The 19627-nt window shown below is 30.9% G+C and overlaps 2 protein-coding genes across 2 annotated transcripts; one reads left to right on the top strand and one right to left on the bottom strand.

The window, feature by feature from the left end:
- The first annotated feature begins 12336 nt into the window (after positions 1 to 12336).
- Positions 12337 to 14426, top strand: LOC120163955 (gibberellin receptor GID1C-like). The gene is made up of 2 exons (XM_039173749.1): positions 12337 to 12709; positions 13318 to 14426. The coding sequence occupies exons 1-2, from the start codon at positions 12671 to 12673 to the stop codon at positions 14311 to 14313; spliced, it is 1035 nt and encodes a 344-aa protein (XP_039029680.1). The 5' UTR covers positions 12337 to 12670; the 3' UTR covers positions 14314 to 14426.
- A 2432-nt stretch (positions 14427 to 16858) lies between these two features.
- On the bottom strand, positions 16859 to 18712 carry LOC120163948 (myosin heavy chain, striated muscle-like). The gene has a single exon (XM_039173744.1). The coding sequence runs from the start codon at positions 18710 to 18712 to the stop codon at positions 16859 to 16861; it is 1854 nt and encodes a 617-aa protein (XP_039029675.1).
- Between the last annotated feature and the right edge of the window lie 915 nt (positions 18713 to 19627).

Here is a 19627-nt window from a genome sequence, read left to right as displayed (position 1 = left end):
GTACCACATACATGTTCCATGGAATTACATATATGTTCCGAAGGACCACGTAGAATTGTCCCGTAGGACCGCGTAGACCCTCGACTCTTGGCATGCCAACTATGCCTCTAGATCTCATGACACATAACATGTGCATTATCTTTATACTAATCATTTCACATAACACATAGTTCACTTTCACATATCACGTAGCTTATATCACAAAACTTGGATCACATATACTTATAGTCACGTAGATCACTTTTGCATAGCTTATATCTTATTATTATGACTTCTCAAAGTCATGCATTCATCTGTTCATTTTCTTCTTCTCATAATCACATATACACATAATCTCATAGTTCTTTCACATAATTCATTATAAATTTTCATAAGATCACATCCAGTCACGAAGTTCATTTCCATATAATTCACATATACCTATATTCCTTTTCATATAATCACATAGTCATATAGCTTAAATTATACTCCAATACTCATAGTTACATATTACTTAAATTATTCATATTTACATCATTCAGGATCATATAGCTTCTATCACAAAGTCACTTATTTTATCTCTTGTTCTCATATGTTCATATAACACATAACCTATGTCATATTTATAAACATATATCATATTTTATATGTACATATCATCATTTTATATTCAAGTTCCCTAAGTGTTATATTATTCTCAGTTCATTCTATATTTTAATCTTATCTAGTTTTCTTCAATTCTCCATAAATCGTATAACTCTAATGCACTTGTCGGAACCGTTTTCGGGTAGGCCCGAAATTGGGCTTCAACTTGAAATAATGTGATTAGAGTCACCACCGGCCACTTTAAAACGAATTTAGGTGGGTCAGACACCATCTTACCTGATCTGCGTTGTACCAGAAACGTGTCGGGTTCGGGAGTCGGGTTACGGTCAAAGAAGGATTAGCACCCTTGAACCACCCTTTTGGTACAAATTAATTTGTCGGTTGTCTTTGAATGCGAAAATTAAAAATTAAAAATAAAATTTAAAACCCGATTCGAATTGCTTACCTTTGATCACTTGAAATTACCATTGAAAATGTCAAAAAATGTTAGATGGTAAAATAACAATAAATACGAAGAAAAGGAAAAATATATATACACACATTGATATAATAATAAAAGAAATGGAAAATATAAACAAAAGTTAAAACAAAGGAAATATAAAATAATTAAATAAAATAATAAGAATAAGAATAATAATAAAAAGGTTAGTAAAAAACAAAAAAAAAAAATAATAATAAAAACAAAAAAATAAAATAAATGGGAAATATAAACAAAAGTTAAAACAAAGGAAATAGAAAATAATTAAATAATAATTAAATAAAATAATAAGAATAAGAATAATAAAAAGGTTAGTAAAAAACAAATAAATAAATAATAAAAAAATTAAAAAGGGTAATAGAATACAATAAAAAATAAACAAATTAAAACAGTGAAATAATAATAATAATAATAAATAACATAGAAGAACGGAAGGGACGAAATTAACAAAAAAATGAAATAAGGGACGAATTTAAAAGAACAACAGAACTAAAAACTGAATTAACAGTTTAAAATCAAAACCTTACAAACCCGAGGGACCAAAATGTGTTTACTCCCTTTTATAGATGGAAAACACGGGTATGGGGGCTTAAAACGGAGTAGTTTCGTTCCCCTATATATACGCATTGTGAAGGTCAAAATGGCCCCAACCTTCTTCATTTTCACCACTTGCACTCTCTCTCTACAGATATCTCTCTCTCGCCTCTCTCTAGAGAGACATCCGCCGGTAGGAAGCCGGTCGCCACCTCCGTCGTTGACCGCCGCTCTGGCCGCCGAAAAAAAAATCCAAATAGCCTAAAAGGACCCTCTCGACCCGTGAACCCCGAACCACAACCTGATTCTTCAACCCATCACCAAATCGGCTTAGATCTACAGGAATATGTTCGGGTTTTTTTACCTTTTAGTCCGTCTTTTGATTGCTTGGCATTTTTCTGTTGCGGTTGTTGATTGGTTCTGTTGTGTCGTGCTTGTGGTTTGAAGCTTGTGGTGTTCGGCTCTGTCCTCACTGCTTGGTTTTTGTGCTTTGATCTTTTACTCGATCGTGATGTGTATTTTGTTTGTGGCTCGATGATGATCGATGTTCTTGTTTTACTGCGTTCTGTTGATGATTGTTGAGGTTCTCTATCGATAGTGTACTATTTGGTATTGTTTCTCTGTGTTCGACCCTCTGCCCTCCTTTGGAAGTGGCTTGGTGGCTATTTATACCCCCACCGGTGGCCTGTTGGTTCCAAAATAAGGGCGCTCATGGCCATTGTGGTCGGTCATCCCGGGATGGGTCAGTCCCGGGGATTTCAGCGGTCGTTGGCACTGTTGACCGTTTAACTCCCTGGTTTTGCGACGCCTGTGTTAACTGAATATGAAAACTCTAACTTTGCTGGGCTAGTTCAGGCCCCAACTGTTGGACTGCTATTGGACTCGGATAGTGGACCCTGAAACAAAAAGAAAAAGAAATGAATAAAAAATAAATAAAAATAACAATAAATGAATAATAAAAATAAAAATAAAAATAAAAAAAAGAACATTTTTAAATATTATATACTATATATATGTTTAAAAAAATATTTTAAAATCATATAATATATGTTTTCAAATAATATTTTAAAATTATATATATATATATATATATATTCTAAAAATGTTTTCAAAATCATATATTATATAGTTTTCAAAATGTTTTAAAAACTATATATTATATATATTTTTCAAAATATTTTTAAAAACCATATATTATATATATTTTAAAAATATTTTCAAAAACTATATTATATATATTTCCAAAAATATATATAATATATATGTTTTCAAAATGTTTTTTAAACTATATATTATATATATTTTCAAAAATATTTTCAAAAATCATATATTATATATATTTTTAAAAATATTCTTAAAAACTATATTATATATATATATATATATATATATTTAAAAAACACTTTCAAAAAGAAAAAAATTAAATATTATACTATATAAAAAAATCCAAACAAAAATGAGTGTCTACAACACTAATTATCTTAATTGATCAAGCTACTATGTACTTGTCTCATTCATATTTCTATTATTTATATAACCTTTACACATGTTTACTTAGTTCCTATTGTTCTCATGAATTCACTTTTATCATATTCTCATATTATTACACATTTTATTGTTGAATGATGTTCTTATAACAAATTTAACAAAATATACGTTTTTATAAATAGTACTATACGGTATGAAAAATAATGAACAATACCGTGAATAGTAATAAACAGTACCGTGAACAATACTGAATGTTAAAATTTTCAGAATGCTATAGGGGTATCGATACCCTGATACAGGGTACCGATATACTGCTACAGTAACTTCGGAAAACATGTATAAAACTCATAAAAAATTTAAACTTTCATCAGTATAAAATTTCCATTTACACATATATCATATCTCATTCACATATTTTTCCATATAAATTATCTTACATATTCATATAATCACTTATGTCTATGTCTCTTAACTTAAATATTGTTCTCATAGAATTTCATAACCTTTCTCGTGTACTCACTTATACTATATAGTATAAATTATACTGGGTTAACTTATATTCACTTGTTCCTTTCATTCATTATACTTTATCACATAACTTATTTCATATTCTTTTACCATCATATAGATCATTTGTATTGTTTCATATGACTTATCACACTAACATATTGTAACACCCCCAACCCGTATCCGACCTGAATACGAGTCTGAGGTGTCACATTAACTTTTCAAACTTTGACTCTTGACAAAATTAAGAAACATTTAAAACTTTCATTTACACCAAAGCAGTTTATTTACATAAAATGACCAAAACAGCCAAAATCGATCAGAGCATTCATAACTGACACTTTACTTACATGCCAACATATTATACACGACAAAATACATACTTTAACAGTTACTTCTAATCCGATCTTCTAGCAGTGTTGTTGTTCTTGCCACCCTATTTCCGCTCTCCGCTCTTCCTGATCCTTGGTACCTACGTGTAAATCGCTTACACGCTAAGTTATAGACTTAGTGAGACATATAAATATAATAAAAATGCATTACGTATGAATATAAACATGCAATCTATTTATTCAATCATGTCATATGCAATTCAATGTAAACAATAATAATATGGTAGCATATAACTATAACAATGCAATTACCTTTAATAACCTTTTATAGGCCATGTACATTTTTGAGAACTCAAGGTATTCGAGTACATTGAGGTTGTGCACTATTGCTATCACCACAGCTCGTATGGGATCCCACTAAGGGCTATGAAATTTTGTCCCGAAGGACCTATGTACTATATTTGTCCCGAATGACCACTCCTTAAGAACCATATATATATTCCAGTGGATCAAATCTGTCTCAAAAGACCCTGTAAATGTTCCAAAGGATACATATATGTCCCGAAAGACCACGTAGAACCCTCGACTCTTGGCATGCCAACTATACCTATAGCTCTCATATCGTATACCATGTGCATTATTCTTATGTTTCATGTGTTCATGTATTCATGTCATTTCTCTTGTGATCACATAACTCATATCACTTCCCATGTCATATGTAGATTTGAATCTATTCACATATATCATTTATCAAATCATATGAACATATATACTTTATGCATGTATCATAATAATTATCATGTATGCATGTTCATAACTATTGTGATATGAAAATCAACATAGGAATTAGACTTATCACAAGTCTTATTCCATTGTATCATACTTATAATATGTACTCACCTTAGCCTTGCTTTGACTCGATTCTAATCCTTCAATTGGTCCGGAACGAGATTACGTTCTAACTCTACATAGTAATACATTGATACTTATCAGTATACTAATTGATATATTCGAAACTATCACTCCTTAGGCTAAAAAGAAAGATATTTTTATCTTTTAATGAAGGTATGCATCGATGCACTACACCATGTATCGATGCATCCCTTGACGGGTGCATCGATGCACTATCTATGCATCGGTGCATAAATCCCATTCGATGTTTGTATTTTAGGGGGTGCATCGATGCACCACTTGTGCATCGATACACTGGTGACATTCAATGTTTTTATTTGAAAGGATTGCATCGATACACTTCAGGTGCATCGATGCACATTGAATAATTTATGGGTTTTACCCTTGATGCATCGATACACATTGAATGTGCATCGATGCACATAGCCCAAAAATGTTATTTTAGCACGCAAATCTCTTCATAATCTTCTCAACACTTTATATTTCCCCTCTTTTTATATCCTTAACTCTCATACACCTATTTAAACTAATTAATACACATTCAATATCTCTTAAACTTCAAAATTCATTCTTCCACATAGAATTTAAAAATCTCACTCAAATTCCCACATGTTTTAAATCTGATTCTAACACTTCCTATTCCTTAATTAGCTTAATGACAAGTCAAATCCCACTTCTAATTCTTATTATGAACTCTAATCAAAGATTCCACTTTTCTACTTCCTTTCTTTAATTCTTCATGTACCCCTCATCTTATTATTTTAAGATAATCTAATCTTTCCTTAAGCTTAGTTATCATTTAATGATCAAACCCTAACTTAAATTTTAACTAACAATCAGCTTATGAAAAATCTCACATTTGCTATGAGTCTTCACGTTTGAGAGAAAAGAAGAGAATAAGAGAACTCTGGAACCTTGTTTTTCTTTCTTCTCTTCCACGTGGAACTAATATATATATATATTCTTTAATTATTTCCCATACAAATGACCATTTTATCCTTCTATTTCTTCTTCCTTGCAATTTAACCTATACCAATTACAATACTATTCAATTATTCTGCTTTAGTCACCAAATTCTGAAGTTTTACAATTTAATCACTATCCCGTATTTTGGGATGTTACACATATATCTATACAAATCATATAACATACACAATGACATGTTAACACATATACTCATTCGTACATATAAATCATGTAAACACATGTAACTTATGCATGTGTTATAAATTAAATAACATTTTAGGAGTCACTTCTTACCATAGTAACTCCGTCACTGGCTCATCGCAAGCCAATATTTATTCGATAATATAAGTACAAATTAAATTTGCACTCACCTTGACATTTTATTCCAAATTCACTTCTATGATTTATCTCTTTGTGTTGATCCTAACTTTGCAGTCTTTCTTGAATTTGCTTATGCTTGATATCTATACAATCATACATATAATATCCAAATTAGTATTCCAAATATCATGATTCGATCATTAATATCTTAGACCAGAAAAGCTCAATTTTTATTTTCTCTTAGGGTAGTATAGGTACCCCCTGCATAATCTGTTAAAACCCATAATTTACTCTTTAAAACCCGAAAATTCACCAATACTCATCCAAATCTTCCATTTTAAGCTCCTATCATGCCATTAAACTCAAATACCTTTACATAAACCAACTTATATCCATATAAACCATCTTTATCTTCCATATCTCATAATGATTCTTAAAAATTAAGAATCTTACTAAACTTTCAACTTTGTTATAAATCCTTTCTAACTTTATAAATCTCTTAATTAAGTTGATGACAAGTCAAATTTAACTTTCAATTCCTATTATGAACTCTATTCGAAGATTTCATTCAAGAACTCAAAATCTTTAATCTCTCCTATACCTTTCATCTTGTTGTTTTAGAACAAATTAAGCTTTCCTTAAGCTTAATTATCATCTAATGATCAAAACTCAACCATAAAATCAAAAAATAATTAACTAACAAAGAAACTCACCTTTGCCTTTGGGGGTTCACGGTGAAGAGAAAAGGAAGCAAGAATAAGAAGAAAGTTTGTAGATAACTCTCCCCCAACTCCACGTAATTCATTCTTATCAAGGGGGAAAAATATCTTTCCTTGTCAAATAACCATTTTGCCCTTTAATTCCTTTAATAATTACTAAAAACTTTCAGGAAATATTTCCAAATAAATCATTGAACTATTCAACTATTCTACTTTAATCACCAAATTTTGAAATTTTACAATTTGGTCACTAACCCGGTATTGAGGATGTTACATTGTTCTGTCCCTACTTGTTTTCGTTCAATTTAAAATTTTGTGTTGTTTATCATTTGTTTCACCCCTAGAAATTGTTTTAAAATTTTCTTTGTTTGAGTATGTCTGTTGTTTGTTTCCCTTCGATTCATCTTTCATTTTTGTTATATCATTCTTTAATTCTCAAAATCATCATTTGTTGGTTCAGGTGGTAGTTCGTAGAAAAGAGTAAAAATTTGTTTAGGTCAAGACGAGTTTTCTTCTCTAATTTTAGGATGGGTGAAAAACCACGACTACCCAAGACGAATCCGATTTAGGTAAAAACCTCTAATTTTTAGGTGAAAGTCAGAGAATAAAAAATTCACCCGCCTATCTTGTGTTTATCCTTGATCATTGTTGAATTAACATTTTAATATAACAAATAAATTGTAAAATTTATTTTTGGACTTAATTGAATTTGTTAAAATTTCTCAAAAAATAATTCAAAGTTAAAATAACTTGAAAAATATGTTTTAAATGTTTTCCAACTTATTCAAACCTTTTCAAAAACATAATCGTTCGTTTTCACCTTTAAAGCGGAGTTTTCAAGGTTTTTTGGTTCAAAGGATTGATCCCCTAAGAAAAAAGATCAGTCCCTTCAACCAAATGATTGATCCCCTTGAAAAATGATTGCTCCTTTGGATTACAAAAAAATTTTGATCGATCCCTCGAGGAAAAAGGATCAATCCATTCACCTAAAGGATTGATCCCTTTCTTGCAATGTTAGAATTATTTGAAAAATGATTAATCCCTTTCACCAAAAGATTGATCCATTATGGATTAAATATTGTTTTTTAACAGCTATAATGATCTCCAACAACTCCAAACGACTAGAATTAATAGAGAATATAAAAATTAAAGATTAAATCATCTCAAGATCAACAAGAACCATATTGAATCGATCTACAAACATCAAAATTTAGTGGATTCAAGGTTTTAGGTATAAGCCTATATGTGTATTCAAGGTTATAATTTGTCCTTAAAGGTAAGTAAATTTAGTGGATTCGAGAAATCCTTATTGTGAATGCTAAGGTTTTGAATATAGACTTTGGTTGATAAAGTCGAATCACTCTAAACTGTTGTATATATTTTTTCTGTTTTTTCTATTGCTTTCACGAAATTTTAAAAAATATCAATTCACCCCCTCTTGACGTATATCGATTATTCGTTAGAACTGACAATCATGATAAATTTTTCTATATTTATTAATCAAAGTTATTAAAGAAAATATTTAGTAAAATAATGATATCCTAGATTAAATTGTTATTTCAAAGAAAATATAATTCAAAACTCAATTTGATTTAAACTAAACACACACCAAAATTTATGAGTAAATCTAACGTCAACTTCTTGGATTTAAATTCAAAACATCCCATTTAATACCTGCCCATTTGTGGCCATTCATTTATGATTTGCACCTAACAATGAAAGGAGTCGCCCATTTTCCTTCCAATAGGAGGTTTCATTTGTTTTATTTTAATTTATTTGAAATTTAATTTTTATGACATGAGTTAATATAGAGCATTCATTAAATTTTATTCAATTATTACAAAATGTTCTGTATATCCGTCAAATCTCTACAATTATAATATTACAGTAATTGTTTTATAATAATTTAATAAATATTTTATACATTTTTAAATTTTAGCTATCAAAATATCAAATGTAAATTATTTATTTCGAAGATACTTATCCCGAATTATAAAGTTTGGGTATGGTGGCAAGCTGTAAAAGAGAGGTAGCCTGCTCATAAGTTGTCAAACGTACGTACTTTGTTCATGCAAAAGGACGAGGGCAACTTTTTTTCTTCTCTGAAAGATGTATATTAAATGAAGGTGTAATCATAATTTATTTTATTTTTTAGAATATTTTGATCCTTAATTTTTTATTTTAGGTTTAAAAAGTCCTTACTATTTGATAAAATAATTATTTTGTCTCTTATTTTTTTTCTGAGACAATTTAACCCTCAATATTTTATTTTAAGTTAAAAAGACTCCTACTTTAGATCATTAATAGTGTGTTAACTAATAAATTTAAAGGGTCAAATGCTTAAAAAGTAGAATGTAAGATAAAATAACTGTTTTGATGAACATTATGAGTTATTTTTGGCATTATACCTTAAATGAACGGTGGATAAGGACACGTATTCCCTGACTCTTCCTCACGGCTTTGTTTCTTTTCTCATAAAATAATCCTTATGTATTTGTTGATCATCACAAGATGGACGGTTCCGGTTTTTCCAAACGTGGAAATCATGGAAATTCTATTCTGGGTGACTGATGTGCCTCTTCTCTCCTTATGAAACTAAAATATGATATCTTGTTTGTTAAAAAATTATGTCTTAATAAAATATTTCGATTTTAATTTTAAAAATTTAAATATAAAATCTATCGAGTGATTTTAATATTAAAAGCGACTATTATTTTTTAAAAGGTTTGAAATTTGAATAATTATAACTGTAAGATGTATATATGTTGTTAATGTAAAAAAATTCTAAACAGATATTATCTTGTGATTATTCAATACTATTAAAAAAAGATACATATACGAATTTGATGTTAATATTATTTGCAAACTTGATGATATTTAAAAAAAATATTGTATGTGTTTTAAGAAGGTTTAAGGTTCATCTTTCTCATTGTTGTATACTTGATTTGTCATTTTCACTCATATCGTTTTTTCATATCAATCTAGTCTTCAAAGTTGTTCAATTGCATCGTTTTATACCATACCCGTAACTTAAAACCTTAAATTGTAAATCCTAAATCCTAACCTCATAACCTCTAAAACATAAACTCTAAATCATAAATCTTAATTTAGGGTTTTAAGTTAGGGGTGATGTATATAATGATGCATTTAAATAATTTCGAGGGCTAAATTGATACGAAAATAAGATAGGGACAAAAATAATAAATTGAGTTTACTACATAAGCAAATATGACCTTAAAGTCTTTATTAGTTATTTTGCGTTTAATATAATATCATTTATAAATTATTATTTTTTTTAAAAGATAACTTTAAGAGTTTGTATTTAAATCAGAGTAAATAATTGGATTTGAGAGTGATTATGTATGGAAAAAAAAGTTAAAGTAAGATACAATGCCCAAAACTAGTATCTTATAAAATTATATTATCTCGATTTTTAAAAATATAAATATAAATTTGATTTTAAATATTCACCCAGTAAGTATGAATATAAAATTAATTAATAGAGTAAATGTTATTTAAAAAATTTAATTTTATTTTAAAAATAAAAAAATATAGCTCAATCATATTTAGAAAATGTATATCGTTCTTTATGAATAACTGAAAAAAGGTCACATTCGAATGATTTTTGGATACCAACCTTCAATTATTAAGGGATATTACCTTAAATTTTCTTGAAAAAACATAATTGAAACATGTGATGATATTTAAATATTCCCATACATTTCATTCAATGTAAATGTTGCTTAGGATGAAAAATTATATAACCTAAAATTCAAATTTTTAATAATTATTTATTTTATTGAGATGTCTATCCTAAAATTTTATTTATATTTATTTTATATATGATGACTTTAAAAATAATTTTAAATCTCTCACTATAAGTGAGCAGTGACTAGGATGATGTTTAGGGTCAATGGTGATAAATTAATTTTGTAAAGAAATAAAGTAATCTTTAATCCTTAAATTTAAAATGTTTTTAATTTAATTTCTAATATATTGCCTATATTAATCATTATATATAAAATTTCAATCTTTTAATAATATGATATTATCAAAGTCATAATACCAGAATGTCGAATTTCAAATTCAGTAATTAGCTGGATAAAGAAACTAAGGATGAAATTTATAATAACTTCATGTTTCAGGGGACTGAATGTTATTTTGTCCCTTTTAATAAACATGAACTCAATTTGATTGCACTTTCTCGAGATTTACATATAATTCAAGTAAATGGGGATGGGCGTCCTACCCTAGTGGCCAACGCGATCATGAATCTCGAAAACGACAAAAGCTACAGAACGAAACGGTATCTATCCCAAGTACGTGTGGCATTCCCGTGGTTTCGAAGTCTAGAATAGGGCAAAATTGTCATTTCAGAGAACATCATCTCAGGGAAAGAGATCTGACGGACTCCGTTTGTCCTCACGTGACCTGTCATCGGTCGCACGCACGGTAGCTTTTGTCCTCTCCGTTCTCATCTTTGTTTCGTTCTTCAAATAAACTAAAAATTAGAAATTAGAAAAGAAAAAAAAAGGAATTTCTTTCGTTATCATTAATGTCGTATTTATTGAGGGAGCGCGTGAAGAAAACACGACTCAAATATAATTTAAATTTATTTATTTGAAATAATTTCATAAATATTATTTATTTAAAATTGAATTTACCACTCAATTATTATTATATAGATATCCTCATATCAAATTGAGCTAATATTCAACTTTTATATCATTTCAAGGCGCTTTCCCCTTTAATTTTTAGATCATTTATTTTTCTTGATTGATCCATCAAATTAATAAAAGTAAAAATTGAAAAAAAATAAGAATGTAAGAATGAACGTTAAATATTTAAAAATAAGAATGTAAGAATGAACGTTAAATATTTTTCAAAACCAAACTTAAAATTTAGTTTTTATTTTATTTTAGTATACACCATTAAACAATTTAGTTTTTGTTTAATTAGTTTTTTGTTCAAAATTTAATGTTAAATTAAAAAAAAAATTGAATGTTTATGTACTAAAATATACAAAAACTGATATTTTAGATATTAAACGCGTTAATTTTTTAACGGTGGGTACTAAAATGAAATAAAAATTAAATTGTTAGATATATTTTTAAAAAACTAAAAGTTTAGATATTATAATATATTAAAAATGATAGTTTAAATAATCCCTAATATGTTTAATGATCTTAGAAACATATCGAAAAAAGTGCACATTATCTATAACCAATCAAAGATAATTTAAAAAAATATGTTTAAAATTATTTCTAAAAATTAAAAATTGAATTTTGAAATAATCATTGGAAGTATTTATTTATTTTCGGTATTTTCTATAAAAACTAAATAAAAATATTAAAAAAACATGTCATTAATCCACATCCATGGGACCCAGGGAACAGTTATATATTGGCCTCTCAGTTTGTCGTCTCTCATTTCCACTTTCATCTGCTTGTGTATAATTTTTTAGCATTTCCTTTGTCTTCTAATCTGCGCACCTTTTCCTATCCTTCACTCACTCCACATGACACTCATTACAACCTCTCTTCAATCCCTTCTTTTATCGTTTCCTCTCTCTTTTCTCTTTCATATTCCCTTCCCCACTGGTTTTCAAGCAAACGAAACTGGTTTTCTCTCTCTTGATAATATAAGTTGAACAGCAGGGGGGGAAATGGAGGGATCTTTGAAGATGAAAAAAAAGAAAGGGGAGTAAGATTAGATTAAAATCCTTGTTGGGTTGTTTTCTGATTTCGTTTTGTGGTATGAATTTTGGGTTTCTAGGTTGTTCTTCACAAGGATCTGTTTTAAGCTTTTGAGTCTTTAGAGAAGGGGGAATGGCTGGAAGTAATGAAATCAACCTCAATGAGTGCAAGGTACAGTTTTTTTTTTGTCATTCTTCTCCCTTTTGTTATTGTGCATACTTTCTTTCTAGAATTGGGTTGTCAAGTATAGTTTTTAATGAAATTTTCATGTGTTTTCCTTTTTTTTTTGGGTTGAATAAAGCTGGGGTTTACCTGAATTTTTTAGAGCTGGTAGTCTTATCAATATTATTTATTGAAGTTTTTTTTAAATATAAAATGATTTGGGGTTATGGCCTATTGTTGTTGAAAGTTGATTTTTTTGCTATTTTTGGGGTAAGCAGTTTGGTTTGACTTTTGAGTATTGTTTCTATTTCTCCATGAAAGTTGGAATTTTCTGATTTTAGCTCAGCTTAGTTTTGATTGTGGAGATCATATTAGATATTGGATGATTCTTCTTGTTTGTTTAACTTGCTTTGGTGGATAACCTATGAATTGACTACTTTCTGCAAATTAGTACTAAAATCTGTGTTTCTTGGCAAGGTGAGTACAGTTAATTTCTTAGGGTTTCCAGGGTTTCTGTTCATATAAATTTGGTGGTATTTTTTTTTCTTTATTTTAGATTTGATTTCATGGAAGATGAAGCTCTTTTTTAGTTCTTGTTTACCTTTGTCTCTTGATAGATGGTGGTTCCACTGAATACATGGGTCCTCATCTCTAATTTTAAGTTGGCTTACAATCTTCTTCGTCGACCGGACGGCACCTTCAATCGGCACTTGGCGGAGTTCCTTGACCGTCGAGTCCCTGCTAATGTGAATCCAGTTGGTGGGGTTTTCTCATTTGATGTTCTCATCGATCGAGGCACGGGCCTCCTGTGTCGGATTTATAGACCAGCTTTCGGTGAAGAGCCTCAGCTGAATATTGTTGACCTTGAGAAGCCTGTTACAGCTGAGGTTGTTCCTGTTATAATTTTCTTTCATGGGGGAAGCTTTGCACATTCCTCTGCAAATAGTACTATATACGACAATCTGTGTCGGATATTGGTTGGTACCTGTAAGGCTGTTGTGGTCTCGGTGAACTATCGGCGTGCTCCTGAAAATAGATATCCGTGTGCTTATGATGATGGGTGGACAGCTCTTAAATGGGTTAACTCTAGATCATGGCTTCAAAGTCGGAAAGATTCGAAGGTTCATATATATTTGGCTGGTGATAGCTCCGGTGGTAACATCACACACCATGTAGCTCTGCAAGCCGTTGAATCAGGAATCGATATATTGGGAAATATATTGCTCAATCCGATGTTTGGTGGACAAGAAAGAACTGAATCCGAAAAGCGTTTAGACGGGAAGTACTTTGTTACTCTACGAGACAGGGATTGGTATTGGAGAGCTTTTCTCCCCGAGGATGCAGACCGGGACCATCCTGCATGTAACCCGTTTGGTCCCAATGGTAGAAGTCTTGAAGGAATCAAATTCCCGAAGAGTCTTGTGGTGGTTGCTGGCTTTGATCTTATCCAGGATTGGCAATTGGCTTATGTTGAAGGGCTCAAAAAGGCAGGCAAAAACGTTAAACTTCTATATATGGAACAGGCTACGATTGGTTTCTACTTGTTGCCAAATAACGACCACTTCCATTTCGTTATGGACGAGATAAGTAAGTTCGTGAGTTCTGACTTTTAATACAATTAACTTTACCAACAGGCAGCAGTGTACGAAAGGAGCTCGACAGTCCACTTGTGGCCGTTACAAAGTTTGCAGTTTACGGTACTACTGATCACTATCATATTAATCATGGTGTTATTGGTCTCTGCATTTGTTTTCCTTAAATGTTGAAGAAGAGGTATTTCAGCATGTAGCTGGACCGCTAATTGTTCCGGTCTGCATTCAGTGAAGTTCACGGCGAGTATAGCCTTTTTGACTACGTTTGCAGATCACTAAGTTTAAGTGTTACAAACTCCGACGTCACGCCCCAAAGTAGAAGATTTGGTACCCGATCAAGGGATCGGTGTTCCCGGTTAATGTTATATATGCTAATTTTAGAACATGGATTAGAAAAGTTCTATTGTGTTGTGACCCTGTATGTCTATACATATCATGTGTTAGTATATAAAAGGATGTTTACTTATATCGGTTTTTTTTTTCGCTTACTGTTATTAGATATTGTCCCTGTTTGCCACTTTACTAGGAATTTGTAAAAATACAGCTATGATTTATAAGATTGAGAAATTTTGGATTACATATTTCTGGCTTTATACTATTAAACTCTACAGGTTCCATGAGACTTATGAGAAGAACTTTTGTTTGCTTGTTTGATTAGTTACAAGTTAATCTTGTTGCATGATTGATGTTTCCATTTAGCATGAACATCTAAAACGATAAAATCAGATGATGTTCGATCCCGGGAAGATAGTTTTGGAGACGACTGAACGAGGCACGAAAACGTGCTGCCATTCCATCCATTAAATCCGACCAGGACAAAGGGATTTTAGTAGTCCCCCCATGGTTTGAGAATGAGATCGATTTTGATGCTTTCTTTGTCATTTGTTGGATTTTTGTGAATGAAGCTTAGGACAGCTGCATACAAAAGTAAAGAAATTGGCTTGCTTGCTTGCAAAGGGAAACCAAAGCACACACACATATACAATGGTGGTTGCTATTTGGATGCATTAAAGGGGACCACCTTGAGAAGGAACTCACATCTTTTCTAAGCTGTTTGGATTTGCTTTCATGGTGCTAGAAGAATATTTACATAAATGTTGAAAAACAGCTAGGCCTTTTGATAAAGACATCATCATGCCTGATTTAATCGACTTTTATGAACCAATTAAAAATAGGTGTAATGTCAAAAAAAAAAATTCTAATGTTTGATTAAATAATCATTTTTCTCTTTTTTTTTTTGAGTATTTTTTCTCACAACATTTAATTTTAAGGCAAAAATGAACCTCTATAGATGGAACCGTATGATAACAAACGATTAACGTTCTAAAATAAGAATATTTTATCTCCTAAAATAAATCGTTGAAGGGTGAAATGCTCCAGAAAAGAAAAGAACAAGGGTCAAGTGGTTATTCGATCAAACATTAAAGGTCTTTTTACTCTAATATGAAAGGTTGGGTACAAAATAATTTTAAAAAAGAATAGGATCATAATGATCATTTAATAAAAGTTGGGGGAAAATTTAGTATCATTTCTTGAAAATATGGGATTAGCATGCATAAATTACTTGGCTAAACAAAGAATTAGGGTTGGTTTTCTAGTCATGTGCTCTGACTAGGATAGCATCTACGTCATGTGAAAATTTGATAAAAATTCCAACTTGATTATGAATGGTGTCCCATACAAAAGTTTTTTATTTTACCTTTCTAAAGATGACCCCTTTTCTCCAACCTGGATGATACCATGTATCAGAATATAAAAATGTCTTAATCTTTAGAATAATGATTTCCCATCCTAACTCCCAGACCATTTACTTTGAGAGATTTATGGTAATAAAAGGCCTTGAACCTTAAAAGATTGCTGTTCAGTCAAATATTATAACAGAATTATCCCTTTATGACCTTTGTAGAAAGTTTCATGGCCAGTAACAAATACCTGATCACATAGGAGTATTCTGTATGTTTATTTTTGTTCACGAATAAATTTATTTGAAAATTCGTTTATTAGTTTATTTTACGACTCAATTATAAGTTCATTTACTTAGTTTTTCTTTTTCTTTTATCTTTTTATATTTTAAATATCGGTGAAGATAGAAATTAAAATAAACATAGGGTGAATTTTAGAATTCAAAGTGAATCATAAGGAGCTTAAAGATTAACAGTGTTACTTCACTATTTAATTATTTTTGATTTTTTAGTTAACATTTTTGAATATATAAACGAATATGTTCATGAACTCTAAATGAACCGAACACAAACAACTTCAAAAATAAGTAAGCAAACCGGACATGATATTAAAAAAATTAAACGTACAAGAACCGAACATGATCATCTTAAAAAAAACAAACGAACACGAATACAATTTTACTCATTCCAACTCTGATTCATTTAAACCTTAAGTAACAAGAAAGTAGATGCTTTGGGTCAAATTGTTGTTCCCAAGGGCCATTTAAACCTTCAAGAATTTTGTTTATTACAGAGCAAAGTATGTTGTCATAATGTTTTCTCCATTGCTCTTGTAGTATGAAAAACTCGTGCTTAAAACAAAGTTAACCAATTGATCGAATCACTCATCGTCGCTTTGCAGCATAGGCAAAGGTCACTGCAGCCAAAATGGTTGTTGCCGAGGAGACCAAAGTCCAAAAACTCTTTTTCTTTTCCGCTTCCACTATAGTTTTCTCCATAACTGCAACTTTCAGCTTCAAATCTTGAGCCACTGTCTCTTTATTCTTGAATGCTTGTTTGATTGCCTCTAAGTTGGTTGCAATTGGTTCGATTTCGTCTTCAAGTTTCTTTTCGGAAATAGCAGCTTCTTCTTTCTCCTTTCCATCTTTAGATTGACATAACAGTGAGGCAGTGTTCTTCAACAATGCCAATACTTGCCTATAACCGATGCTGGTTGATTCCATTTTAGCCCTCAAAGCATTGAGACTACTCTTTGCCTCCAAAAGTTCATTCTGCAACCTATCTATATCTTCAGCCATCAATCCGCAGCGACTCTCGATATCCTTCTTTTCCTTCATTAGGTCATGCCATTCAGCCTTCTGATGTGCAAGTTCTTTTGTAGTTTCTTCAAGTATCTTCTCCATTTCTGAAACTTTCAATCTCAACCTAACACCATTCTGCTTCTCCTCATCCAATACTTTCAAACAATTGTCCTTCTCTAGTGTCAATTGGTCGAATGAAACTCTAATACTGCTAATTTCGGATAACAACTCTTCATTCTTCTTGTTATGCGCCCGACATGCCTTGATCATCCTATTGACAACAATCCACAGATCAGACACATCTTCTTGTGGCTCAGAATTTTCACTCACCGCACTAACTTTTTCTCCAAGAAACTCCTCAAGGAAGTCCACAATCTTCTTCTGCATATCCTTGAGTTCCTTCTGGTTCGTTTCCAACACTGTTCTAACTGCATCACGTTCCTCCGATAACTTATTGATTCTTCTCTGCATATGCTCTGACTCCGCCATTGCCATCTCCAATGATTTTGAGGCAGAATCCTTCTCCTCCTTCAACCTATCAATACTCATTTCTATTGCTCTCTTCTCTTCCAACAATGCACCAATCTCTTTCGCCTGTTCAGCCTCCCTATCCATTGCTTCACCACAATTCTTTTCGAGCTCGAGTGCCTTGGCACGCAAGATTCCCTCTTCATTCCTCAAATTCAACACAACCTCACTCAGTTCCCGAGTTCCCTTTTCCAACTCACCAATCTTTATCCTTTGTTCACCTTTCTCCATCTCAATCTCTTCCTTTTCCTTCTCGAAAGTTTCAATCTTTTTTCGCAAAGTCTCAACTTCTTGGACCAATTCTTCAATGTTTTTCTCCATCAAATCTTTCTCCTTCGCCATTGAACTCTTCACCTTCTCCAATTCCTCAATCTCCAAAAGAAACCCATTACATTCCACTTTCAGTTTCCCAATTTCTTCCCCAAATTTCCTCTCGTTTTCCTCCATTGCCATAATCTTCTCCTTCGTCAAACTACCCTCATTAACCTGCAACTCGAAATCATTTCTTGCCAAATCTCTCTCTTTACAAGCCAAACTCAACTTTTCTCTCTCACTTTCAAGGCTACCTATCAGTTCATTCACCCTACTATCCAACGCCCCACCCATCTCCTTCATTTGACTCGCCATATAAACCCGAAGCAACCCGTTCTGCAACTCTGAACTAATACTTTGAGTCAACTCAGCGCCAAGGGCTTCATTGGCCTGAACCAAGTAATCAATCTGACGTCTGTTTTCATGGGCCTGATTGACAAGCAAAGAGTTACGTGACTGAAGACTTTGAACCTTCTGGTTAGGGTCTTCCATGGAAGATTCTGTAAAGGTCGAGTCTTTTGCAGGTTCTTGAATTTCTGGAGGGGGGTTTTGTTGCTTTTGGCCCTTGGATTTATGGGTAGAATTCTTCTTGGCCATCCTTGGAAGTATTAGAGAAAGGTGGGAATTTTATGGTGGAGAAAGGAGATATGGTGATAAAGTGAAGAAAAAGGTGCCAAGGAAGGAGGGAGTTCTTGAGAAGATTCAGATTTTAAAAAATCACAAAATATAGGATTTGTGTGTGCTTTTACCATCACAAAATTATGTGAACGTGGTTGCTTTTTAATTTCAATTTTTAGATTCATTGTTTCTTTTTAATGGTAAAATAATATTTATTTTCAATTTCAAAAACAATGTAATTAAATTTAATTTAAATACATTATAATTACTCATTTCATTAATTTTTAGTGTTTAAACGTGTAAATATTATGTTCTTCTTTTTTTCTAGTAATTGAAAAGTAAATGTTTCTCTTAAATAACGTTCTGAGTATTTAATTTTAATGAATGCCTACTGTTTTGGTTTAATCAAAATGAAACTTTTAATTTTTTTATTAACTAGAGATATTATATTATTAAAATAAATGTTAGAATTTAAACTCACACAAGATAAAATAATATGAATATTTCTAGTCACTGAATCAATTTAATAAATCTCTTTAATTTTTTAATTTTTAAAATATAAGGTTTATCTTTTAGTTATATATGTGAAAGGAAATTTATTATTTTTTACTATTTATTACCTTAATGATTAGAGCGATTAGAGTGTAATCTTCTTTAAAAATATTTGAATATTTATTGTCATATAATTTATAAAATTAATACTTTATAATCACCTTAGTTTAATAAAAAATATTTTTTTTATTTATCATTCTTTTCACATGTATGAACTTGGGAATGAATACTAAACATTAAAAATAATTTATCTTCTTAATATATATTTTAAATAGTATTATAAGTTAATATTTATTTGTGTGTTTTTCTGAATTAATCACTGATATTTGATCTATTGACCGA

The sequence above is a fragment of the Hibiscus syriacus genome, unplaced genomic scaffold, assembly GCF_006381635.1.
Source record: "Hibiscus syriacus cultivar Baekdansim isolate YM2019G1 unplaced genomic scaffold, ASM638163v2 tig00111503_pilon, whole genome shotgun sequence".
NCBI classification, from domain to species: Eukaryota; Viridiplantae; Streptophyta; class Magnoliopsida; order Malvales; family Malvaceae; genus Hibiscus; species Hibiscus syriacus.
Note: the sequence above shows the minus strand (reverse complement) of the source record. Positions and strands in the feature narration are given on the sequence as shown.